The sequence below is a fragment of the Mytilus trossulus genome, chromosome 12 (assembly GCF_036588685.1).
Source record: "Mytilus trossulus isolate FHL-02 chromosome 12, PNRI_Mtr1.1.1.hap1, whole genome shotgun sequence".
Lineage (NCBI taxonomy): Eukaryota > Metazoa > Mollusca > Bivalvia > Mytilida > Mytilidae > Mytilus > Mytilus trossulus.
Genome location: NC_086384.1, coordinates 54,364,050 through 54,390,874, shown reverse-complemented (window position 1 = coordinate 54,390,874; position 26,825 = coordinate 54,364,050). Strand labels below are relative to the sequence as shown.

The following is a 26,825-nucleotide window of genomic DNA, read 5'->3' as shown; positions in this document are numbered from 1 at the left end:
CCCTATAAACAGACCGAACTACCAACTAAAACATGTTAACTGAGCAAAAGTTTTAAAGTCAATAGACCATGACTGAGGGGACAGGTACAAACAATATCCATGGAGATGAGATATGCCAATGCTTGTACAACTTCAAACCAAATATCATTGACCTACCACTTGTAGTTAACCATAAACTAGATCTAATCACGATCTACTACATTGTTGTCGGCCGCCGCAACAGACGTCAGAAACAGCATACCTACGTCTCATTTTTTGAGTGCGTCAAGACAAGACAAAAATGAAGACTGCCTCTGATTACCAAATCTGCTAACATCTTCTTACATTTATTATTGTTTTTAAATTGAAGTGGCAATCGAAAATTAAGTAATTGTCATTTGGCAAAAAGATACAGGAAGATGTGGTATGAGTGTCAATGAGACAGCTATCAATCCAAGTTCAAATTTGTAAAAGAAAAACCATTATCACAAAGATATGTCTCGCCTTTTTGTAATTTTGATTATACAATGGTGAAATTAAAAAAGCCATACTTAAACGTGCAAGTTTTGCAAATATTCGTAGTCACTAAACCATTACTGATGGTACATGGCTAAACATAACCAATCTTCATGGAGATGAGATGTTCCAATGCCAATACAACTGGGTACTTAGTACCATTAACTTATCATACATTTAAGTCGTTCCCTTTAAAAAAAACTAAACACAAACATTAACCTGTAAACCATGTAAAAGTTTAAAATTCAATGAACTTTAATGAGTCTTATGTAGACGACACGCGCGTCTGGCGTACTCAATTATAATCCTGGTACCTTTGATAACTATTTACACCACTGGACAAATGCCACTGCTGGTAAATGATTCGTCCCCGAGTGTATCACCAGCCCAGTAGTCAACACTACGGTGAGGACATGGGTATCAATTATGTCGTCATTTTATACAAATTTCCTGTTTACAAAACTTTAAATTTTTCGAAAAACTAAGGATGTTCTTATCCCAGGCATATATTACCTTAGTCGTATTTAGCACAACTTATTAGAATTTTGGATCCTCAATGCTCTTCAACTTTGTACTTGTTTGGCTTTATAAATATTTTGATATGAGCACAATTGACGAGTCTTATGTAGACCAAACACGCGTCTGACGTGCTAACTTATAATCCTGGTACCTTTGATAACTATTCATATAGGAGTATGCTATATAATAATCTTCATAAATACCAGACCGGCAAATATCACAAAATATCATTGAGTTAACATTAGTGGTTCATCTTAAACTGATCTAATCACACAAACTCGTACATGTTAACTAAGTCAATGTATTAGAGTCAATAGACCACGAGTAAGGGCGTTTGGGCCAAATAGTCTTTACTGAAATGAGATGTGCTTATTCCTATGCAACTGCATACAATTAACATTGGCCTACCACACGGTTCTCTTTGAACTGACCCAATCAAAAACTAATACATGTAAACTAAGCAAACATTTTTAAGTAAATAGACCATGACCGAAGGGTCAAGGCCTAATCTTCTCTGTGGATATAAGATGTGCCAATGCTAATACAACTAGATACCAAATATCATTGACCTACCACCAGTGGTTCGCCATAAACTAGACTTAATCACAAACTAATATAATTGTTTTTTTTTAATTCGGATAAAGGAAGCAGTCAAGGTGAGACAAAAATGGGAAACAAGAAACACTTATGAAACCACATCAACAAACGAGCACTACTGAACAACAGGTGACTGACAAATGCAGCTTGTTTAAACACATGTTGTGTCTTCCTTCTTTTATTACATGTATTCAAATGTTAATGACAATACTGAATAGATATACAATTAATAATAAATATTATGGGATGGCATATAACAAATAATGAATAAAGGTGCACTATCTTCTATGATATCACTTTGTTGATGTTGAAGAATGAATAATAAAATGTGGTGCAGCTATTTTCTCTTTATCACATGTTTAAATGATATAAGATGCATCCCAATTCTCAGTACTTGATTCTAATGCTTAACTAAAGGCTGTGTGTTCCTCTTTATTTTTTAGATTATTTAATAAATAATGATGCACAATCTTCCATAGAATCACTTTATGGAATGACTGTAACAGTTTTTTTTCTTTCTCTGAAAAATTACACAAAAAAGTGGTTCACACTTGACAACAGTGCAGTTTGTTATTAAATTGGGTATCACATTTTAGAGGTTATTCCTGAACAAACAGAAAAAATATTACAATTATAATTTTATTCTAGATTTCAATTTTGAAAGAGTAAATCATGACAAAATTATGTACGTGAGTTTATAGACAACAAACTATAAGCCAATCAGAAGATATTTCAAATCCAAAATTAAGTTATTGGTTGATGTTGAAGGATGAACAGTAAAATGTGATGCAACAAATTTCTTTGTATCACATGTTAAAATGAAATAAGATGCATACAATAATCAATACTTCTTTAAGGTACCACAATACAAAGAATTGTTTTACTTCCAATCACTAACCTTTATAATGCTGTAACTTTCTTATGAATGCATACAAAATAATAAAAGAGGTATATATAGATAGATAAAATATTAAACTTTTAAATAAATGCAATATTTTTATTATGCAATAATTATGTATTTAGTGGCAAAATATCGGTCAGTTCACTTTAATGAATTTAGCTTTTTCATTTCTTTAATTGTTGCATCATACTTTCATTGCATTTATTTGAAAGAGTAATCTGTTAGCTATCCATAACTACCACTTTTATAAATTTTCGAGCATTATAACATGTATAAAGAAAGTTACAGCATTTTAAAACTTGGGAGTTGGAGTTATAGAATCTTTGTATTGTGCTACTTTAATTCAACAATAATAAAATAGTGCATGCATGAGGCAGTTGTATTCTAATAAACGCTTACAAATGTTCAGAAAACAAGCATGACATGATGATCATGATGAAGACTTGAAATGGTACATACAGTATTATTGCCAGGAAATACCTTAGAAGTACAGGTAATAACATCTTTTTTAATTTTCATGTAATGATTTTTTTTGTACAATAAGTAAAATATTGAGAAAATTAGTTCACTTCATAAAAGATACCAAACTGAATTCATTGAAAAAAACAAGACCTGAATTATTTCTAAGATAAAAGGTGTAAGCTTTTAAGATGGGTTTTTTTTGGCAAAGTTTTTGTTTTTAATAAATATCCAGTGTTCAAATTTTAGCCTGTGTTCTAAACACAGAAATAATTATTACTTTAATATTTGATTTAAAAATAAACTTTCTGACTCTGACTGATTCCCTAAGGAATATTCCAGTAAAAGGAATGTGGGAGGTTATAAAGAAACTTCAAAAATATATAACAAACATACTATCTTTAAGAAATTGTGTGTACAGCATGTACATCAAAGGATATTTAAACATAAATGATGCACAACTACATCAACAATCAAAACCTTCCCTCTTACCCTCCAGCATTCATTTTAATGGGATAGCCCTGATTATAAATTAAAATAAAGGTGCAACTTTGGCAATTGGCTGTTTCAGAATCTGATGAATCTTTGGTAACATTTTCAAATGTGTACACCAAAATGCTGTGATTGGTTAAAAATGTTGTAAACAATGAAAATTCCACCAATGGGGTGCTGTTATTTTTATTTTGGGGTAAAAACAATGAAATTTCCCATGGTTCTTCAGATTCTGAAATGGCATATTATGTATACATTGTTTAAGAGACCCTGGTTCTCTTCTATACTCAACTGGTACCCTATCTTCCTACTGCAGGTTCCCTCATGTATAGTATTTTATCACAACTATGTAATTTAAAGCATGTCTGATTTATAAAACAGCTATTCGTGCTATTGTTTTAAATTTTATTTGATGACATCCATATAAAAATCTAACTCTGTGGCAATTTTTTATGATACAATGAAATGAAATGCAATAATTTATTAACCTTTCCTTTTATGACTACAAATCTACCAGTAAAAAAAATGGACCCATAATTTATTTCCTAAAATGGTTCAAGGAAATAAAAAGGGCCACCACAAATAACCCTTGAACCATTTAGTGAGGCAAATTCTTTAAATTATGCAAGCTACATATGACATGAATATCTATTGAACCAATATTGACCTTTAAACGTATTACAAGGGTCACATTTATCCTCATTTTTGCTATTCTATTGAAATAAAATCCATTTTCCCGAAATGATAACAGACTAGATTAAAACAAGGACACAATTGTTCATTTATTTTTTTTATCTTCGCCATTGTCAGAGTTGTCTCCTGTTTCATTGTCTTTAAAGTCTTCCTCTTCTCCCACATCTTCGTCGTCTCCTTCATGATCTTTATCTTCCTCGCCATTCTCATCTTGACCTTTATCCCCATTTTCAGTTATATCTTCGTGAGATACCATTTCAAATCCTTGTTCTTCTGTTTTTTCTGGGTCCATTTCTTGTGTTTCGCTTTCCGTTTCTTCATTTTCAAGAGCTTTTTCCCTCCGTTTTCTCATTTCTTTTTTAACGTCTTTGGCTTTTTTTGTTTCACCTGGTCGTTTAACTTCATAAAATGGCTTAAATGATTCTAGAACACCAACATCTTCTGTTAAATTCGGGAACAGCCAGAAATGTATTTTTCCAAATGTCAGTAACCATAACAAACAAAACAATATCTGTTTCACTGGAATGGATAAACAGAAGAGGTTAATTAATTTCTGAATTATATAATGTGAACACATTTCTTATAGAGTTTAGTTTCTTTTTTGTGTTCAATGATAAAATAAATTTCTAGTTTATAAAAAGACATATAAGACAGTGAAAAAGAACTTTTTTTGTTGAGATTTTCTTATAAACAGTTGGTTGATATCTTCACCTATGACTGAAAAGGTTACACATCCTAATTTTCCAAGAAGATAAGGATTTTAGGATATAAAATGAATATGGATTATACATGACTTTTTTTCAAACATAGTCAATAAAAATTAAGTAAAAAATAGGCAATATAGGAAAGGTGTACTGACATAAGTGGTCTCTAACAACAGTACCCACAAATGAAGCTTTCGTTAGTAGAAGCCATATTAATCATGTAATAAGCAATACTTACAAACAACTAAAAATAGAACAAATCCAACAAAACTAGCTCCTACTAAACTAAGATAGTAAACTCCAATTCTTATCTCATCTGGCCATAGGGGAAACAAACAGAATCCCACAGCTCCAACAACTGTAAAAGATAAACAATATGGTTAGTTTAAACAATATCTTATTCAAATAAATCAATATATACATCATAAAGAATACAAATCTGATACTTGAATTATATAGGATTCAGAAACAAGCAAAATTGATTATATTATTCTGTTCCTAGTTTTAAATACAAAATATGGTTGACATCATTGTTTTTCATTTTGTATGCGTAAATCTGAAAGATTTCAATATCTGTTTCTATTTCAATGCATCAATTCAGTTCCTTCTTTGACAATTTTGTAGATTGAGAAGTTGTGCAATGCATTGGGAAAAATGTGATGAAATTAGCATAACATTTATTAAAACTGTCCTTTTGAATTTAATTGCTTTTTTTGTAATTGTGTTTTCTGAAATCAAACGATAAATCTGGCTTTTTTTCACTGTTTTTAAAACAATCACCATAATAAATGTGTTATGGGTTTTGATCATTGTTGAAGGCCTTTGTTCTATAATAATTAACTTTAATGTTATTTGGTCTCTGGTGGAGGGTTGTCTCATTAGCAATCATACCACATTTTCTCATGTTTATATCAATAAAATGGCTAATGTTTGGTCTTTAGATTTCTATATTGTGTTTTGTGCTCTATATATTGTTTGTCATTTTTGCTTTTCTTTTTTACCCATGGCATTATTAATTTATTCTCATCTTACAAGTTTCAAGTCTCTAAGGTATCTTTTACCTCCCTGATGCTCAACTATTGTAATACAATGAAAGCCATTGAAAGTCCCATCTTATACACATGTACAAAAAATATGTACCAATAAAATAAGAGTATTCAAATTTCAAACTTACCCATAAGAAGTCCAATTAAAAATGTCTTTGCTGGTATAGGGTCATATATCCACACATATATCTAGGAGACAAAAAATATAACTTTATTTCACATGTTTACAAATTTTCTACTTTCATCAAAATCCTGTTTTGTCAGGCAAAACTTTATTTCGATAATTTAACTTTCTGCCTCATCAAGAAATCTGCTTTTAAATTGATCATGTGATTAAAAAAAATGGTCCAATCTGATTTAAATATAGATCCCCTGTCCAATTCTTTGGTAACAAGGATCTGTTCCCCTTCCTCTTCTGGTAATCCTAACTTCAGCCAATGAAATTTCAGCCTCCAAATATTTAAAGATGTGTATCATTTTGATAAATCCAGAGGATACAGAAAATTCTTTTATCCACAAATCTTTCAGAGTGTTTTTTTAGATCCTTAAGAGCAAAGGGTAGTCATGTATGTTTTTCATCAGAAAGACCATGTTTTGATTCCAAATATGTCATGTGACTTTGTTTAGTTTTTTTCTTTGAAATTTCATAAATTTCATTTTACATTTAAAAATTTGACCAGTTGAAACAAGTTTTTAAATCTTAAACCTGTTGATATGTCACAAGTGATTTCTGAGAACAAATATGTTAGAAATACTACATTTTAGGGCATGTTCTTCCTAAAATGATTTCCTTGAGGATTGATAGTTACAAAAAATATATTAAATAAATGATACTTCAAAGTGTTATGTAAAGACATTTATCATATGACATATAATTGGTTCCAGCTAATTGACAACTGACAAACCAAACTTACATTATCTCCGTCAAGGAAAATTTGGTCATCATGCATGTTTAATTTCAGTCTTCTTTCTTTCTTCTTCTTTTCTTCTTTTTTTTCTTCTTTTTTTTCCTCTTTTTTATCTTCATCCTGAAAATTTAACAGCTGCAAATTACCTTTCTAAAATAATAGATTTTCTAAAGCAATTCTATTTAAATCTTTATTTGGTAATTTCTTTTTAGAATGTGATTCTTGTCTTTTTTCCTTTTCTCCGCCTTATCCTTGCTGTGTGCAATTATACTTTACACAATATATCTTTTCTCTCGAGGCAGTTAAATTTTCAAATTTTAAACGTGAAAAACTTCAAGATTATAGATTATGAAAATTTTCACAAATTCACACTTAATTTCAACTTTAAAAACCATAATGTCATGAATGTGTCCATAGCTCACAGATGCCCTTCTTGCACTTTCATTTTATAGGACTACTTCATCAAAAACTACCTTGACCAAAAACTTTAACTTGAAGCTGGATAGACGGACCAACTTACTAAAGAACGAACGGAGGAACATAAATTATAAAGACAAAACAAACAAGAGGCTCTCAAGAGCCTGAATCGCTCACCTTAATTCTTTTGGTTAAATCTCTCATCAATGATTATTTTGGCTTTTCAATTTGTTAAAATGTTTTTTGGATCGTCCTTTTTTCTTCAAAAGCAAAAAAAATATCATTTTCTCCGATGTTCTATTTTAGCCATAGAAGCTATGTTTCTTGACATACAAGGAAATAAAATATAAAATTTATACTACATACTATGAAACTCATTTAGCCTAAGTTTGGCTGAAATTGATACAGCAGTTTCAAAGGAGAAGATTTTTTAAAGTAAGTCAACATGATGAACAAATTGTGAAAAAAATCTTTAAAGGGCAAAAACTCCTTAAGGGGTCAATTGCCAATTTTGGTCAGATAGACTTATTTGTAGAACTTACTTTGCTGAACATTATTGCTCACTTTAAAGTTTATCTCTATCTATAATAATATTCAAGATAATAACCAAAAACAGCAAAATTTCCTTAAAATTATCAATTCAGGGGCAGCAACCCAACAACGGGTTGTCTGATTCATCTGAAAATTTCAGGGCAGATAGATCTTGACCTGATAAACAATATTACCCCGTGTCAGATTTGCTCTAAATGCTTTGGTTTTTGAGTTATAAGCCAAAAACTGCATTTGACCCCTATGTTCTATTTTTTAGTAATGGCGACCATGTTTGTTGATAGATCAAAACTTCGGATACACTTTATAAACTAGATACCCTAAGGAACATTCAGTTAAAGTTTGGAAGTATTTGGCCCAGTAGTTTCAGAGGAGAAGATTTATGTAAAAGATAACTAAGATTTACAAAAAAATGCTTAAAAATTTACTATAAAGGGCAATAACTCCTAAAGGGGTCAACTGACCATTTCAGTCATATTGACTTATTTGTAAATCTTACTTTGCTGAACATTATTGCTTTTTACAGTTTATCTCTATCTATAATAATATTCAAGATAATAACCAAAAACAGCAAAATTTCCTTAAAATTACCAATTCAGGGGCAGCAACCCAACAACGGGTTGTATGATTCATCTGAAAATTTCAGGGCAGATAGATCTTGACCTGATAAACAATATTATCCCATGTCAGTTTTGCTCTAAATGCTTTGGTTTTTGAGTTATAACCCAAAAACTGCATTTGACCTCTATGTTCTATTTTTAGCAATGACGACCATGTTTGTTGACAGATCAAAACCTCGGATACAATTAATAAACTAGATACCCTAAGGAACATTCAGTTAAAGTTTGGAAGTATTTGGCCCAGTAGTTTCAGAGGAGAAGATTCTTGAAATAGTTTACGACGACAGACGACGACGGACGCCAAGTGATGGCATAAGCTCACTTGGCCCTTCAGGCCAGGTGAGCTAAAAATGCAGACCTAAACATAATTCCTCTAAGCAACATATAAAAATTCCTAGGGATCTTAGCTAACAGTTTTTATAGAGCCTTACTGCTGCCTTATAGTTTTGGGTTTATACTGCACAATCAAATCTATTCTAGATATTTTACTTATTCTAGTTAATTAAACATAACAATCCTAAATCACACCTTCTTGTCTTTCTTTTTATCCTCTGTTTTTGTCTCACTATCCTGTCCCTCTGTGATGGCTTTTTTCTTCTCCTTCTTTGACTTTTTATCCTTAAATAAAATATTCATAAACTACAGAATCAGCAAATTTAATCGAACATTGTCATGTTAACTTTATTTATCAATATTATCTAGTTTGTAATTTGTTTCTAATGATAAAGTTGGAAATAAAAAGAATGTGTCCATTGCACACAGATGCAGCATTTGCATTATCATCTTCAATGTTCAGTGGACTGTGATATTGGGGTCAACCTTAGCTTTACAATACTACCGTAACTATTTCATACATATTAAATCTTCATATAGCCCTACAACTGTTTTGGTTCTTGTATATAAACACATGTCTTTCAAATTTAAGGCTTTTTGCGTTCCTGGTGAAGGTAAAACCAGAACAGTGGTTTGGATGCATTAGATATATAAAGTTTGGCCTCTAGCTGCATTCTTAAAAGGTCGACATAACTTATGGATTCTTTTTTCTTTCAGTTTTTCCTGATTATTGAAGATTAAGCTCTCATTTAGGATGTAACTGTCAAGAATTTTCTAATCTGTTTTACTTCACATAAAGACTCCTCATTAATACTTGTTTAAGACTTTAATTTTATGATTTTCCTCATTTTTTAAAAAGTAAAATAATAGAAAAAAAAAATTGAATGACATTCAACATGTTCTTAGGATGGACTGAATAGAATATTACAACTATACATTGATTGCATCGGAAGCGCTTTTCTGAACTTCATCAGAAACACTCAAAGCTGAAAAAAATTAAGCAAGTGATGTCAAAAAAACATCATTGAATATGTATTAAAGAGAAGTTACAGTTTTAAAAAGATGTACTATCAACAAACCTCTTCAATAGCATCATCATCTTTTTTCTTTTTCTTTGCTTTGTCACTTTTATCTTTCTTTCTCTCCACTTTTACTGCTCTGTGGAATAATCCTTTCTGAAGGAAACTGGAATAAAAAAGTAAAAATAGTGCACAAATTATTAAAGATAAAAGATGCCAAATCCTTGCTGTGTGCAATTTATTCTTTGACACATTATATCTCTTTTCTCGAGGCAGTTAAATTTTCAAATTTAAAACATTATGATAAATATTACAACAATGTGTCCATATTACACAGATGCCCATCGGCACTATCATTTTGTATGTTCAGTTGACTGTGCATATGGTGTAAAATCTCTTAATTTGGCATTAAAATTAGAATGATCTTATCAAAGGGAACATGTATACTAAGTTTCAAGTAGATTGGACCTCAACTTCATCAAAAACTACCACGACCAAAACCTTTCCCAGAAAGCAGGACAGACAGACGGAAGGACAGAGGAAACAACGAACACACAGACCAGAAAACATAATGCCCATAAAAGGAGCAGAAAAATATTCATTTGAGGCTTAGAAATGAGTAGAATGTGAGTCTTCATTGGGGACTGTTCAAGCTGAGTACTAATAAAATTACATTTCAAGACGTGTACAATGTATGGTTGGTTTTTTTACTTATAGCTGTTCCAAATGAAATATTTCGAGTGAAATAAACAACAACTTTTATTATAAACAAACAACTCTAAAATGCTGCAGAACCTGGATTCTTTATAAAAACTCTTCAGAGACACATAATCAATTACCAATACATTGACATTTCTAAAGTCAATGCAATTTGACTGTGAAAACAGATTGCAATATCAATCATATTATGTCTGTATCAGACTTACGTATTCATCAGATGAACACATGACTTCCTGTCCGAGATCTGTATTTCACCATCAGACTTCTTCGCCCATTTTGAATCCATTAAAGCATCTATAGCATCTTTAGCTGAAAGTAAAAAAAAAAATCTAAATTCTAAATTCTCTTTCATTTTCTTAACAATAACATGAATAAGACAAACCTTGCTATTGATTGACTTTCTCATATTCTATGTTAATTCAGCAATTTATATAATAATTACACCTTATGTAAGACTCCTGGATTTTGATTGGTTGATAGTCAGTGTATTTTTCACCAGTTTACTGTTATGAAATGAATTTTATCCATTTTTTAACGCTGCCAAGGTATTTGCCAATAGGATATGCCTTTTTTCCCCTCTCTGCCATGGTATTTGCCAAAAAATACTTTATCTGACTGGATGCTTGTAACGTCACGATCATCAATGAGTTTTTGAATATTAACTTTCGGTGTAATCAAACAGATATCATGTTCTTCAGGGGTATTTGCGAAAAATACTAGTCTTGAGAATAAATTTCCCTTGCCTTAAGGCTCGTGAAATTTAACATTCTCTCGACTGGTATTTTCGCAAATACCCCTCCTTAATATGTTTTATCTGTTTAAAAATATGTTTTTATGATTGTGAAAAGTCATTGAAAGTGTGTCTTTGTAAGTTTTATAAAAAGCTTTCGATATCTTTAATGTCAGATTCCTAAAATCTTGCCTTCTTAAACTGGTGTACATACCTGTCAACTCACCCGTTTTTTGCGGGTGACACCCGTTATTTTCACCTCTCACCCGGGAGTTTTTCTTTACCCGGCGGGTCCCGGGAATTTCTAACATTACCCGTTTCACCCGGATTTCTGACCGGAATTGTTTCCAGTATTTAGAAGTAATACGACCTTCGGTTTTATCGGTCTTTTTCAATGTAACCAAAAGTCAAAATGTAGGACTTGTTTACCTGAGCTACGTAACGATATTTTCAACAAGCTACAAGATGAGTTCAGTGACTATCAGTTGACCCCTTTAGATGAACTTCCACTTTGCACTTCCCCTGAAACTGACATTGGTACATTTTGGGGAGAAATGTCCAAGTTGCATGACATTTTTCTTAACAAGCCAAGATTTTTTGTTTTGTCAAAACTTGCTAAAACATTACTGGTTTTGCCAAACAGCAATGCAGACAGTGAGAGGGCATTTTCTTTAGTAAAGAAAATAGCTACAGAGTTTAGGGCTGATCTTAATAAGGATACACTGTGTGCTCTTCTTTCTTGTAAAATGAATACACATTTGCATTGCTATGAACTGAAACCAAGTGCAGTTCTTTTAAAGAATGCCAAGTCTGCTACTATGGAATATAACAATAGTCTGAAATAAACTTGTATACATGTTCTAACTGTTTTATATACATATTGACTATATAAATTATATGTAAACATATTTTTGTTCTTCAATTGAGCCCGCAAAATGTCGTACGCGTTATGACCTGAGATTTTTTTTCTCAATGCAGGTCATGACCTGACTTTTCATTTTCAGAGGTTGACAGGTATGGGTGTAGTCAAAAACATAATATAACAAACCTATGAAACTTTTGACTTCTTCTCCCATTGCTACAAACTTGGCCTCTTTAATAGGTATATTAAATCGAAGATGTTTGGCCACAGCATATTCTTCTTTTGTACACTTTTCTTCTCCATTCTACAAAATAAAAATAAAATAGTTGAAACAACAGATTCGAGCTTCCAAATTAATCTAGAGAGGTTGGAGACAGCACAATTCTTGCAATTAGTGATTATTTGACAATGGTTTAATGTTAATAAGAGTTATATATATATATATATATCCATTTCAACAATGAATGTATCTTATTTATAATATTCACAAAATGTTGTATATATAATGACAGCAAAAAAAATAATATAAATGATAATTACATGTTTATACATGATATATGTGTGGCTATAGCCCATACTATTATTTCAGTCACCAATAACATGTATAAGAAGTTGATATACAATTGACACATGTGACATATTGACATATTGTATATATTTCAAATACAACTTGATTATAGTACCTTGTATATACATTTTTTAGCTACTTTTTGTTTCCTTAGTACAAAGCAATGTTCAATGCAGTATGTAGTATGTTCTGTGGATTCTCATATTTTTCGTGGGTATGCATTTTTTGTGGATAGTTGATTTTTCAAAATTTAACAAATAAAAATAGTACTTCATAGAACATTGAAGTTTGTGGTTCATCTACATGACCTTGTCCGTCTTTTAATAACCACAAAATTCACAAAAATTATTATCCCACAAATATAATAAATTTACATGTACAGTACATAGGTTAATGACCAAGATCACAAATTACAAAACTGACAGGTGTATCTTTTGGTTCTTTAAAAACAAATATACAAAATTTCAACATTTTGTTCAATATATTGTATATACAGTTAACTCTCGTTGTCTCGAACTCGGTTGACTCGAAATTTCGGATGAGTCGAAATTTTCATGTGGTCCCGAACTTAGTTCCATATAAATGTATGTAATTCGACTCCTGATGAGTCGAAATTGGATGAGTCGAAATTTCGGTTGAGTCGAACTAAATTAACGATCCCAAGGTTAACAAAAGCATTCAAAATTCATTATTTATCTCGAACTAATACACATATGTCAAAACATGACCTCCGGCATTTAAAAGGATTGAAGAGTTAATCTGACAATACACGTGTAATTAAATTTACAGTCACTGACCACTGTATTGATTTATGACATGCTATTTCCATGAGTGTTTACCTGAGATTATCTTTTATAGATTTTTTATAAATAATTAGTAATACATTGTTAATGTTTAAAAAAGTATTTAAAATGTTTACAAAACAATTAATTGTGATTTAAACTAATGAGCTTGGTGTGTATAAAGTAAGGATTATGACTTCCGTTGATGATCACTTAAAAACTACTCAATCGGCGTCTTTAATCTTGTTCTGTTTTTGTTTGGAAAGAAAAAGTGAGATAAAACAAAAATGAAGAGAAATCTAAAAATATCTTGTATCCGATAATAAAGCATTTTGTCAACTATAAACGACCTGAATAATGAAATTATAATCGATTGGAAATTACTCCCAAAGGAACAAAATGTAACTGAAACAATTGATTAAGTAAAAATAAAGTTATTATAATAATGAAAGACCATGACATACAAATACATCAATCTGATACCAGCATATCGATCCCATTCCCATATTCACCCGGATTTATTTTAGCTTTACCAAGCTAAGCAAGAGTTGTGTCCCTTGTTCTGTCAAACTTCTGGTTTTCGTTTGAGTCGAACTATATGTGTATCTCGAAATAATTTTCTGGTCCGGCTGACTTCGAGATAACGAGAGTCGACTGTACATGATATTTATACAAGATTCTAATTCAATCGCATGATAAACAATCTACTTCTAAGGCCTTCTTTGAAACAGAATAAATTGAACTGACAAATTGAACATAACACATGTAACATATAACTATTCTTGAGTCAAGTTGAGTGGAGTGATAGAAGTAGATCTTAACATGTTAAACATTGTCTAGTGGTCCTCCACACCTTTAGCACACCTGCAATGACAGTAATTTGCCTAGGGGATCAAACTATCAAGTTTAAAGATTATAACAGGTGTTAGAATATATTGGGTGTCTTCCACTAACCTGCTAACTTGTGTAATATTGTAACTTTCATTCATTCATAAATATCTATAGAGTTCAGAGTTCACGCACGTGTTGTGTTGATGGACATAGCAGATAAGGTCGCGTTTTATTGCTTTATGTATTTGTGTTGATTAGTTAGCTCTAGCATTATATTAAAGTATGTTAATCAGTACACATGGCTTGTCTCTCACTTAATATATATAGGCTACCAACGTTACAACTTGGATGGTAAAATATATAGGATAAAAAATAGTGTCCATAGTACACAGATGCCCCTCTCACACTATCTTTTTCCATGATCAGTGGACTGTGAAATCGGAGTAAAATATCTAGTTAGGCATTAACTTAGAAAGATTCTATTATAATGAACATGTGTACATCATGTTGTGTACATAAAAGTTTTATGTTGATCAGGCTTCAACTACAAAATGTACTTTAAAAAATACCTTGACCAGAACCTTAAACCTGAGTCAGATAAAGATCTATATATCCTATCAACAAAGAATCATGGTGCTTCTTATATGTTACAATGTGGTTTGAACATGTTGAAGCAAAAAAACTAATAATATTTGTCGGAAAAGAGTCAAATTTATAAGTTTTGACACAAGAGTGCACAACCATATGTTATAATGATAGCATTATTCTTCTAATGCCTCAGAGTTGGCTAAATTGTATTTGTCAGATATTTACAGTTTTACACAGATTTTGTCATCAAATGTACAAATAATTTATTTGGTCTCAAATTTTTTTTATGTAGGGAGTCATTGGTCTGCTGTCTAGACGATGTTTTTAAATACATTGTAGATGTTAAATATTTGACAGACATCTTGTTTATGATGTGCATGAAAGTACAGGTGAATTTTGACTTCTACTGTCATGACTGTAACTGATCACTATGAGCAGAACACAGATATCTAAACTAAAATTTTGGTGGTGGATCAAGAATATTTAGAAATAGGAGAGGAGGCTGAATGGGAGTCACAAAAAAATTATCAGAGAGGAGACCTTATACAATGTAGGTACACACACATGTATCAATGTTTGTACCAAAAAAAGAACACACATTTTTTGCCATTTGGGTAAAGCTCTACTTTAAAAAGATCAACTGGTCTGACTATCTTGAAGGTTGATCAATTGTGGGGGTATCAGGACTGTTAACATGTTCGCACGGTCACAGTGTAATGTTGATTAAAGGAATTATCTTCTGATAGACTGGCATAAGTATTAAACGAAGAAGACAAAAGACAAATACCATTATAAAACACTAAAACTCTGCTATCATCTAAAAGGGTTTCTCATTTAAAAATCTTTCCAAAAAATGCATATGGTCCGAGAACACAATTAATTCGTAGTGCATTTCTTTTAGAACATAAATGAAAATAAAAAAAATCCCACCTGCGCTTTCTCAAAGAAACTTTTACAGTGTGTTGTACTTCTTTTGGGACAAATTATATCAAAATTATAGAAAACTTCATCGCCTCTAACTCAAAATATGGACAATTTTATGTTTAGGGCGTCTTGAAATCTTTTGACAGCTTCCGAAGTGCTCATTTTCAACCTTTTTCAGCTGGACCAAATCACTACTTTCCTTTAAAATTCTGGACCCAAATTTTTTTACAGTGTAATTTTATCCCCCTTCTTGCAATTTGAGGCATTAAACATGGAGAAATAAATTTGGAAGAGGTATAAAAATTAATGGCAAGTAACCCACTGTCAACACTAGGGACTATATTTGTGAACAACGAAAATCAAGGGACGACAATGGTGGTCTCGGACCTAATAGGGTATAAAGAGTTGACAAATCTTAAAAAGACTTGGTATGACCAAAGCTTAATGAATTATAACACTGCTTACAAAGTTTCATGACAATAGGATGTATATTATAGACATTAAGTAAAATTCTATACTCCTCTTTGCGTGTAAAATTTTGACGTTAACATTGAAAAATTTCAACTATCAACATTTGGGGCTTTAAAAATTCAAATATTGCAAAAAAATACTCTTTAAATGACTTAATATATAACTTATCATGTACTTAAAGCAATAGAGTACTCATTTGATTTATAAGACTTGGCATAATTATTCAAAAGTCAAATTTATATGAGCCTGCGCCTAAAAATTGAGGTTTTTCAATGAAGGGGGGCCTTACATGAAGATGTAATATTTTCCACCAATTTTAAATTTGTGAAGCTTTCTGGTTATACATAATCCTTACATATGTATTAAAAGTACTTTAAATGGAAAGAAAAGTTACAAATAACATATCATATTAGTTTAAAAGGGTCATGGGCCAACTAAGAGTGGAAAAAATTTAGGGTCAATTTAGGCCGTGCCACATATTTACATTAAAAAATGCATATTGAGACTATAAGAAATAAAAATTTGTGTCTTTTTTATCATTTCTATACTCATGTGACATGATTCAACAAATCTGAGCACAAAAAGACTCTTGCAATTAACTTTTCTTACAAGCAGTATGGGCTGATACAAAGATTTTTGCCTTTTTAGGGAAAAACTTGCATGCAATTTATTCTCAACAGGCTTATATTTAAACCACTTGCTATCCTACAGAAGAAAAGAAAGATATTATGTGAAATGGAACAGGTACAATAGACATTGTAAAGTGCATTTGATACAAATTTAGTGAGGTCTTCAATATGGACATCAAATTTTATGTACCAAGCTCCCCACTATTGACTTCATCCAAACAAGGCGTTAGACAAGGGTCATTTATATAACACATTTTGCAAATTTTGTTTGAGATAAACTTCTTTTCTGTAGATTCAGAGTTCATAAATAAGTAAAAGAAGTAGATAAAGGCATAGAAACACAAATATTGACACATGAAAACCTGCCAGATAGAAAGTCAGGATGCCATTTATGCATCAATATTGAAAAAGTTATAAAATGCCTATTTTGACCATAAAATGCCAAAATTGGTTATTTTTGCAGAAATTCTATAAAATAAAAGTTTAAATCCTTTAGTTTCATGCTATTTAACAAGTTGACACCATCAAATAATGTAGGGAAGTTGCCAGAGTACAAATTCTATGTTTACAGATTTCACCTCTTAGGTCCGAGAACACAATTAATTCGTAGTGCATTTCTTTTAGAACATAAATGAAAATAAAAAAAATCCCACCTGCGCTTTCTCAAAGAAACTTTTACAGTGTGTTGTACTTCTTTTGGGACAAATTATATCAAAATTATAGAAAACTTCATCGCCTCTAACTCAAAATATGGACAATTTTATGTTTAGGGCGTCTTGAAATCTTTTGACAGCTTCCGAAGTGCTCATTTTCAACCTTTTTCAGCTGGACCAAATCACTACTTTCCTTTAAAATTCTGGACCCAAATTTTTTTACAGTGTAATTTTATCCCCCTTCTTGCAATTTGAGGCATTAAACATGGAGAAATAAATTTGGAAGAGGTATAAAAATTAATGGCAAGTAACCCACTGTCAACACTAGGGACTATATTTGTGAACAACGAAAATCAAGGGACGACAATGGTGGTCTCGGACCATATCATGTTAAAGCATGCTCACATAACCTTAATTTCAAAATCCATATTGACATTAGCATCACACATGTTCACCCCCTGTTTTCATTTGCGCCATACACTCCAAAACTTTTTTTTTCAAATTATTTGATGTTTATTCAGATGAATATATGTTTAAATCAAATATTTAGTATGTTTTTTGTGTTTGATACATGTTACTGATACCACATGTACCAGGGTGGTACATAATTCCATTTAATGAATAATACCCCATTTCAAAAATCCTGGGGTTCAAAGGTAAAAGAGGGTGAACATCACTGGGAGAGAACAAGTTTTGGGGTGAACTGAAACTGATTTGATCAACATGATCAAGTGATGAAATTTAGGAATGAATTTTTAGATCATAGACACAGTCTGACGGTTGCAGGTCGTTTCGTAACCTGCATACCTGTCAACCTGTGACGATGAAAATGCAGGTCATGACCTGCATTGAAGAATCAAATCTCAGGTCATAAAGTGTACGAACTTTATCAAGCTGAATTTCAGTATTTATGGTACATTTTCTTACAATGTATATCAAAGATACCAAAACATTAATGCATGTTCACTTGGTTCAGTCATTTCAAATCTTATTAATTCTTGTTTCATTGCACTCTAAAGGATTTTTATAAATTTGTGGTACTCAGTCTTATATCCTCTACTTTTTGTAATCATCAACCACTACCATTTATTTTTCAAATGTTATTTATGAATGTTTATGATTTACACTAGCTATGTTGCCTCTAAACCTATCTTCTACAACAAATGGAAGTTTTTAACGACCTTGACTGGCTATACAGCCCTTGCACGGTCGGCTTTTCTATGGTGGGGAAATTAGATTATGATAAAATATAGTAATACAGTAAAAGGAAGTATAAATATTAAAAAATAATTTTCAACTTTTTTTTAAATATTGTATAAAGGTATACAAGGTATAAAAATATTGAAAAGATACTTTTCAATATGTATTTGGAATTTATATTTTTTATGATTTAATCTTTTTCACCCATAAAACGTAAATATAAGGAATAATTTTGAATGGTGACAAATAAGGGGAAGTAACTAGTTGAAATATGTTTGTTTATAAATGCAAGATTTTGGGTCAACTTGAGAATATTAAATCTAATAACACAGGTAAACTAAGATTTTATAGTAAAATGTGCTCATCATTTGACTTGAAAGCTTACTTAAGATTTGATATTAAAAAATATGATAGGTCACTGCTTACAAAAATTAGAATAAGTGCACATTCACTTGCAATTGAAACTGGGAGGTATAGCAAACCAAAAATTTTAGCAAGTGAAAGATACTGCAAACTTTGTAAAGATAAAGTGGAAGATGAAGTTCATTTTCTTTTACATTGTCCTCTATATAAAGACCTTCGAGAGAAGTTTGATATTTTCAAAAACCTTAATAATGATGATGATATTAAATCAACAATCTATTTACTTATCCCAGTAAATCTAGTTAACACCAGACAAAGAAGTAGTTATTTAAGTCAAGCTTTTAAAGCTCGAAATAATAATCTAATGTCAGTTGGTCTACCATAAGTATAATACTATGTAATACTGTGATATTATATATAATTGGTACTTCAAATGTTTTCTTTATGTTGTATTTGGACCATAATTTGGTATTCGACCTTTGGTTTCTTTTTGTATCCTTTTTTATAAGTTCTAAAATTTTAACTTTTATTTTGTGGGTTGTGTTGGTGTTAGAATAGTATGAATGGAACAATTGAGTTTTCGAGAAAAAATTAATACATTTTGATTCACCGTTTACGTGACATGAAACCAAACAGGAAACCAATCTTTATTTTCTTTATTTTGCACAATATAATTCAAAAGGCATAAATAAACACCATTACATGTACTAGTGTTACTTGCTTCATGTTAATATTTAAAATCTATTTTCAATGTTATATTAAAGTTTTTTTTAAACCTGACAGGAAACCATAAGAAACCGAAAGCATTTTTTTAGTTTTATTTTATTGCAAAATCTGCTTAAAATAATCTGAACAGTATACTTTTTCTTAAAATCCATCTTAAATGTAACAGTATTATAAAACTCCTAAATATGTGCTTGTTTTGAAAACAATTAGTACAATTTATTCAGAATTTTCCAGATTTTCTTCATTGATACAGGATACCATAATCGTTGTATCTTGATGTTTAAGCCAAAAAAATGTATTTATATTTGGTTTTGATATTCCAGTTATATACAATTTATTCCAAATCATTGGCAATTGTAACATTCTTTAAATCCAGTAAAGAAAAAAACTTTTAACTTGGAATTAAAATCTTTAAAATAGGCACAATGTGATACTTGTGACCTGTACACCATCTACATGGTTTCCACATTTTAACCTACTTTAGTGGGCTAAAATCAATAAAGTACTTCCTTTCAAGTCATGCATGGTAAAAGTTTACTTCTCCTTTGACAAGTTTATTGCGTTTCTGATAAGTGTTTGCAGAACATGAATAAAAAATATTAATTAAAAACTGTGACAAAGATTCCAACTTTGTACATTCCAAGTGTAACGGTATATTAACATGTATTTTTTATTAAATTATATTTATTCACCTAAAATATCCAGTAATATTTACTGCTGAAGTTAAATCAATCCAACGAGCATTGGTACAATGATAAGAGACGTAATTTCGATTGATTTTTCCAAGGACTCTTCATGTCATTATCAGGAAACGAAGTGTGTTCTAACGTCTGTCAAATATGAAATCGATTTTGTCAAGTCATTGGGCATTTATTTTCACACAGGATCGTATGTAACATTATGCACATAGGAAAAATAACAGACCACCGGCGCAATCTCTTTAACAATTGTATTTTCCTCTTTTAAACAAGACGAAACAAGTCTACAGGTTATGTTTGCTAACATCCCGTTAGAAACAAAAACAATGTTTAGCCCTAGTATTTCGTACATCTGGCCGTAATTGCGTTATCACATGTTTCACGTATGACCGGAAATGATTAGAACTTAAGGACAAAAACAATTCTAATAAATAACTGGACTTCTGTTTCGTGTGAAATGTAACGCATAACGATAACGTAATTTTCTTACTTAATTATTACGAAGATCAAAACAGGGATGTAAATCATCTCGGATTTACCTGTTTGAACATCTCGCGAGAGTTCATATTTGCATATTGTTTTTAAGAATTCTATTACAACAAAGCAGATAACATCATCTAAAAATTGCGTTACGAAATCGGACACAAAAATCACGCCACTGTTCTTACATCTGCTACATAAATACTTAAAGTTCTCAGCATTTTCTTCTCACTATTCTTATTGGTCGATGTTCTTTGTTATTTGAAAGCAAAAGTTATGAATTTGCCGGTGACGATTATCTATAAATCAGTCAGCGTTATGCTCTTCGGAAGCAAAAAGTAACGTGAGAAACGACACAAATACGGTTGTAGAATCTTTGAAATTCGTATATTTTAAAAAAAATTCTAGGGAAGAGTAGCATACACGTGTATGTTGATAAAAATAATGGCATCTTTAGATGTAGTTGCAACTTTTCTTACAGTAATTCACATTTTATCACTTTTCTATAGGAAACAGAGCCCATTAGCAAATTATGGTCCATTTGCATAAATTGTCATGTTTAATGTGTTTATATCTTGGAATACGCATTGTATCATATGTGCTTTGTCCAATAAAATATTTGAATTTGAATTTGTTTATGTTTATAGTGCAATTTATTTACGACATAAAGCTTAGGAAATTGGTGTTAATGAACAGTGTGTTTGACACCAAAGCTGTCAAATGAAGCCATGCACTTAAGTCACTTAATTTGACAGTTTACATAGGAAGATGAACTTCCTGTTCATGGAAGAATTACGAATTTGCCGGTATTTCAAAGGAATATTACTTATGAAATCAATCTCAAGGCTAAGAAATACGGGTGAAATCGGGTCATTTTCGGAATTTCCGGGTTATTTCAATGACCCGGCGGGTGTCCCCGGTGATCCCTCAGAATTGTGAAAATCTCGGGTCACACCCGCAGAAAACGGGTCAGTTGACAGGTATGTAACCTGGTCGTTTTGTAACTAGTCGATTCGTAACTTACTAGGTTGTTTCTTACCTGAGACCTGTCACTGAGTGTACTTACCATTAAACTAATCAATTCAAATCAACACTTTATAACCATATATAATTACACCAGGTACAAATTGTCTCAGTTACAAATCCATGTAGCTATTAACGAATCAACCAGGTACGAAACGACCAGGTTACGAAATGACATGCATTTACATGTAGACTGACACAGATCAAAATGACACAACTTCAAGTCTTTAGTACCACTCTGTCACTGACTTTAAAAAAAAGGTTATTAGTTTTATTAAAACAAAATCAATCCTCTTCCAATAGTGGAAAAGAGACACTGTCAGCATGGGAATTAGGGAACATGGAAATAACAACATCAGAGAAAGCTACTCATCTTGGATTAACAAGATCTTCCAAAAATGAGAATATGTTAAATGTTGATGAAAGGATAAGTCTGGCACGAAGAACATCTTATTCACTGATGAAAACAGGCGTTCATGGAACCAATGGTCTGAACCCACGTGTGTCCTACAATATATACAGAATATATATATTGCCTCGTCTCCTTTACAGTTTAGAGGTCCTTCCGCTAAATGCAAGGCAATTAAAAGCACTCAGCGACTTCCATTCAACATTCCTGAGAAACATTCAATCTCTGCCTGTCAGAACAGCCTCAGTGGCAATTCTTGCATTACTTGGTGCCCTTCCACTTGAAGCTGAGCTTCACAAACGTCAATTGAGTCTTCTTCATTCCATTCTTACATCAGATAATCAAAACCTAAAAGAAATTTTAATACGACAATACCGTCTACAAGTAAATCAAGGAACTTTTCTAGAAAGAACTGACTCTATTCTAAACAAATATAATCTGCCTACTATAGAAGAACTTTTGGAAAACATACCAACTAAAATTAACTGGAAACATACAACAAGATCTGCAATCATAAAATTTTGGCAAGAATGGATAAAAAAAGAAATCTCTCAAAAATCAACTCTTCATCGTTTGGATATTAACTCTATAAATATTGGAGAAACTCATGCAGTGTGGAATACAGCTCTGAATCTACCAGGAGAAACAAAAAGGGCAATAATTAAGGCAAGAATTCTTACTGGAACTTACATGCTTCAAGCTAACAAGGCAAAATTTCAAATAGAAAATGCTGACTCAATCTGCCCCATTTGCAGGATTGAAGAAGAAAACCTTACTCATTTTATTACAAGATGTCCTGTTCTTGAAGGTATCCGCAGAAAACACTATGGAACTATCAAGCAAGAGATAGTGAACAAAATTGGAAGATCCCAGTGGAATAGCAAGTTTCATGATAGAGACATTATATGCCAGTTGATAACAGACTGTAGGAAACTCACCGGAGAATATCTACCTTATGATGTAGAACTTATGAACAATATAGAATCAACATCTCGCAAAATGTGCTATGATATGCATGTGAAGCGTCTGAACGCAATGAACATAGATTAACAACAGTGAACATGTATATACTCAGTATTAACCATAGTGACTAATCAATAGCTATCGTTTATATATCATCTGTGTGCTTGGACTTTAGCATGCTTAACTATAGCATTATTGAATGGCTTAATCTATATGGCTTGGCTTGCTTGCTAGAATAACAGTAGCAAATATAGTGGCCTTGTCTTGCTGTGTTATGCTGATTACAAAACCATTTATATGATACCTTTTTAACTTTTAAAGATTTCAGTCTGAAATTTTTAATCTGTATATATTAACATTTAAAACTTATGATAGAAGTTTTAAAATAACGTTTCATGGAATACTTTTAAAATGGATTATATTGTGCCGTGTAACATTCTATATTGATATTTGTGCCCGTGTAAATAAGCCAATTAATTAATTCTTATAATCCGTTTGGATGTGCTCCTCATTAGCAGGAGGAAGATACAGAAAAGAAGAAGAAGAAGTGGTCCATATTTTTTCCTGTGTTATTTACAACTCAGGGGGCAATGTTTTATTTAGTTGAATAATAAAAATAGGAAACAAAACGACCATATGTTACACCAACGGAAAGGACGTCATATATGCAAAGATCGAGTATGGAATCAACTCAAAAACATGATAACGCTTTTCACTAATCATTGAAGTTCGTTAATTACAACAATATATGTACAAATATGATATTGGAGACCATAAATCATTGCCTTATCATTTCTTCGACGATTTTTCCTTTTGTCTGCCATGTTTACAAATTTTACGTGGAGTCTTTCTAAAAACTGTACCGAGTACCGGACACACGACCGTTTTACCGTAATGAGATATCGACGAGAAGGAAAATTGAACTTAGTCGAAATTATTTGAAATAATTCAATTTTCCTGTCACTATTCAAAATTAGAATAGTTATTCATTTTGCAAAACTGTTTTATGTAAATGAAGATATATAAGACATCCGGGATGATAAATTCAGATTTCAATTCTCTCAAATAAAGTCAGTGAAATATTTACTGCAACTTTATCGTGACTGACTGCTAAAGGTGATCTTTGATTTTTGTTCTATATATTATTACACTCGGAAAATAAATGAATACATAAATAAACAAATAATATAAGTTACATAATATATCTTTCTTGTAATTGCAAAGTTAAAAAATTATCAAGTTAGTTCAAGTTGACTGCAAACATGACAAATTCTCTCAACATGTCAACAACTTTACAATGAGGAAGCTCCAAGTTATTTTCAAGGCTGAATGACAATTTGTAAGATATCATCTTTACAATGTATCTAAAGAGTCCGAAAGAAAAAAAATGAATTGATTGTCTCGTGTTTTTTGTTTAGAAAATTTGATTTTAAACATTCACATTATAATGAAAAACCGTTAAATTTTATTTCAAACATTCACATTATAATGCAGAACCGTTGTTATTACATGGCAGACAAAAGGAAAAATCGTCGAAGAAATTATAAGGCAATGGTTTATGGTCTCCAATATCATATTTGTACATAAAGTTATATTGTTGTAATGAACGAATTTCAATCATTAGGAAACAGCTTTGTCATGTTTTTGAGTTGATTCCATACTTGGTGAAAGGTTATTGTACGTTGCATACTGATTGAATCACTCAATGAAATAAATAAACTCAGCATAGATACCAGGACTAAATTTAGTATATATATACGCCAGACCGTCGCGTTTCGACGGTCTACAAAAGACTCACCAGTGACGCTCGAATCCCGGCAAAAAAATTAACAAGGCCAAATAAAGTACGAAGTTGAAGAGCATTGAGGACCAAAATTCCTAACAGCATAATTATATATCCGATCATATGACCTCAACATTGAACAAGACGACAAAATGTCCAAAATAACTGAGAGAAATCGCCCCGATAAAAGTTTAATTATCTACTGAGGAGTATTACACTGCTCTGCTTCAGCAATCAGGCAAAATCTCTATTTAATAACGAAAAGAAAAGAAATGTCTGAACAAAGCATATTCAAAACAAATGCCTGTACTAAGTTTAAATTGGAATATGACAGTTAGTATGCTTTCGTTTGATGTGTTTGAGCTTTTGATTACGCCATTTGATTAGCGACTTTTCGATTTGAATTTTCCCCGGAGTTCAGTAGTTTTGTAAAAATAAATCAGGCAAATGAACGGTAATATAAATATACTATTGAATATACAGATACTTGAAATGCAAATGAATAAATTTGGAAATTCAGATTTGATATAACTTTTCCACAATAAACGTGCGTATTTGGCTGTAAACTAATAGATTATCTATATAAAGGACCTTAACTACAGAAATGATGGGGGGACATGAAAAATAACACCTGTGCCTTTACCAAAACTTCAGAAATACTCGGGTTTTTCATGTTTAAAACACGTACAAAACCCCCAGCAGGTCAAATACCTCTAACTTCTGTTTCCAATCCAAGAAATTTCTTCTATTTTTTTCATCCTCAGTCTCCTCAATAGGCGTTTCTTCTTCTTCTTCCTCTGCATTATTTTCGGTCACATTTTCAATCAAAGAATTGGGTTTATTTTCTTGAAGTACTTCCATAGGAACAATTCCTTCATGATCAAAACTTTGCTTTTTGAAAAAATTTCCATCATAATTATCATTTCCTTTTTCATTATCTGTATCATAACTTTCATTGACATTTTCATCTGAATCAACATCTTCATCAGAAGAGAAATCAGTGATGATAAATTGTGGTTTAATTACCACATTTGATCGCAGAGGAATACCTTGTTGTCCTTTTGTCATTTTGTCAGATTTTGGACTCGAATTACAAAAGTACTTACCATTTTTAACTTCCTAGTTTCGTACAAAGCCACAGAGCCTGGAGCTATATGTTCTATACAGATATAACGTGTCGTCCTCCGTTTAGATATGCTATATTTTAATACATATCTACATAGCTTCCGTCAAATAAGGTGGTTCATTTAAAAAATCATGCAGGAATTGTTTTATTGAGGATAATTATAATTTATTGATTAACCGTAGGTTGCGTAACGTCCATGCAGTCACTGGGCAAATATTTCAAGCATGTTCAGGTCGATATTTTATTAAAGTCTTACGAAAAAATGAAATACAAGCTTTCATGACAGTTACTTGAAATCAATTGTCTTTTTTAAGGGACTGTGTCATTGCTTTCTACTTTCTTTTTAGGACGATAAGGGGGCGGTGTTCTATTTCTAATTCTTTCAGTGTTGCCGTCACAAGAAGACGGCTGTAGGGTTTTAAGTCTTTTCTTTTAAAAAAAAAATGGAAGGGGTTGTCTCATTTCTTATTGTTTCATCATGCTGCAGTACTGAACAGCTATGAAGATGTAAAGAATATAGAGATTATGGGTGAAACGGTATTGA

General features: G+C 31.6%; 1 protein-coding gene across 2 annotated transcripts; it reads right to left on the bottom strand.

Annotated features, from left to right (window-relative positions):
• Positions 1-1,773: 1,773 nt before the first annotated feature.
• On the bottom strand, positions 1,774-26,253 carry LOC134692862 (translocation protein SEC62-like). 2 transcript variants are annotated; one of them, XM_063553470.1, is made up of 9 exons: positions 25,867-26,253; positions 12,251-12,368; positions 10,679-10,781; positions 9,813-9,918; positions 8,929-9,018; positions 6,821-6,934; positions 6,035-6,095; positions 5,099-5,218; positions 1,774-4,675 (listed from the first exon to the last, which is right to left on the bottom strand). In XM_063553470.1, exons 1-9 carry the CDS (start codon positions 26,221-26,223, stop codon positions 4,242-4,244), a joined length of 1,503 nt encoding a protein of 500 aa, XP_063409540.1. In that variant the 5' UTR covers positions 26,224-26,253; the 3' UTR covers positions 1,774-4,241. The 2 variants fall into 2 exon arrangements, with proteins under 2 accessions (XP_063409540.1, XP_063409541.1); XM_063553471.1 differs by lacking the exon at positions 25,867-26,253 and adding an exon at positions 24,158-24,255.
• Positions 26,254-26,825: the final 572 nt, after the last annotated feature.

Coding starts and splice junctions, on each gene's coding strand:
- LOC134692862 (XM_063553470.1), bottom strand. CDS start 26,223: ATGACAAAAGGACAACAAGGTATTCCTCTGCGATCAAATGTGGTAATT. Junction 12,369..25,866: donor ATTGGAAACAGAAGTTAGAG/GTATTTGACCTG, acceptor TTTATTTTGTAG/AATGGAGAAGAAAAGTGTAC. Junction 6,935..8,928: donor ATAAAAAGAAAGACAAGAAG/GTGTGATTTAGG, acceptor TTAAATTTTCAG/GATGAAGATAAAAAAGAGGA.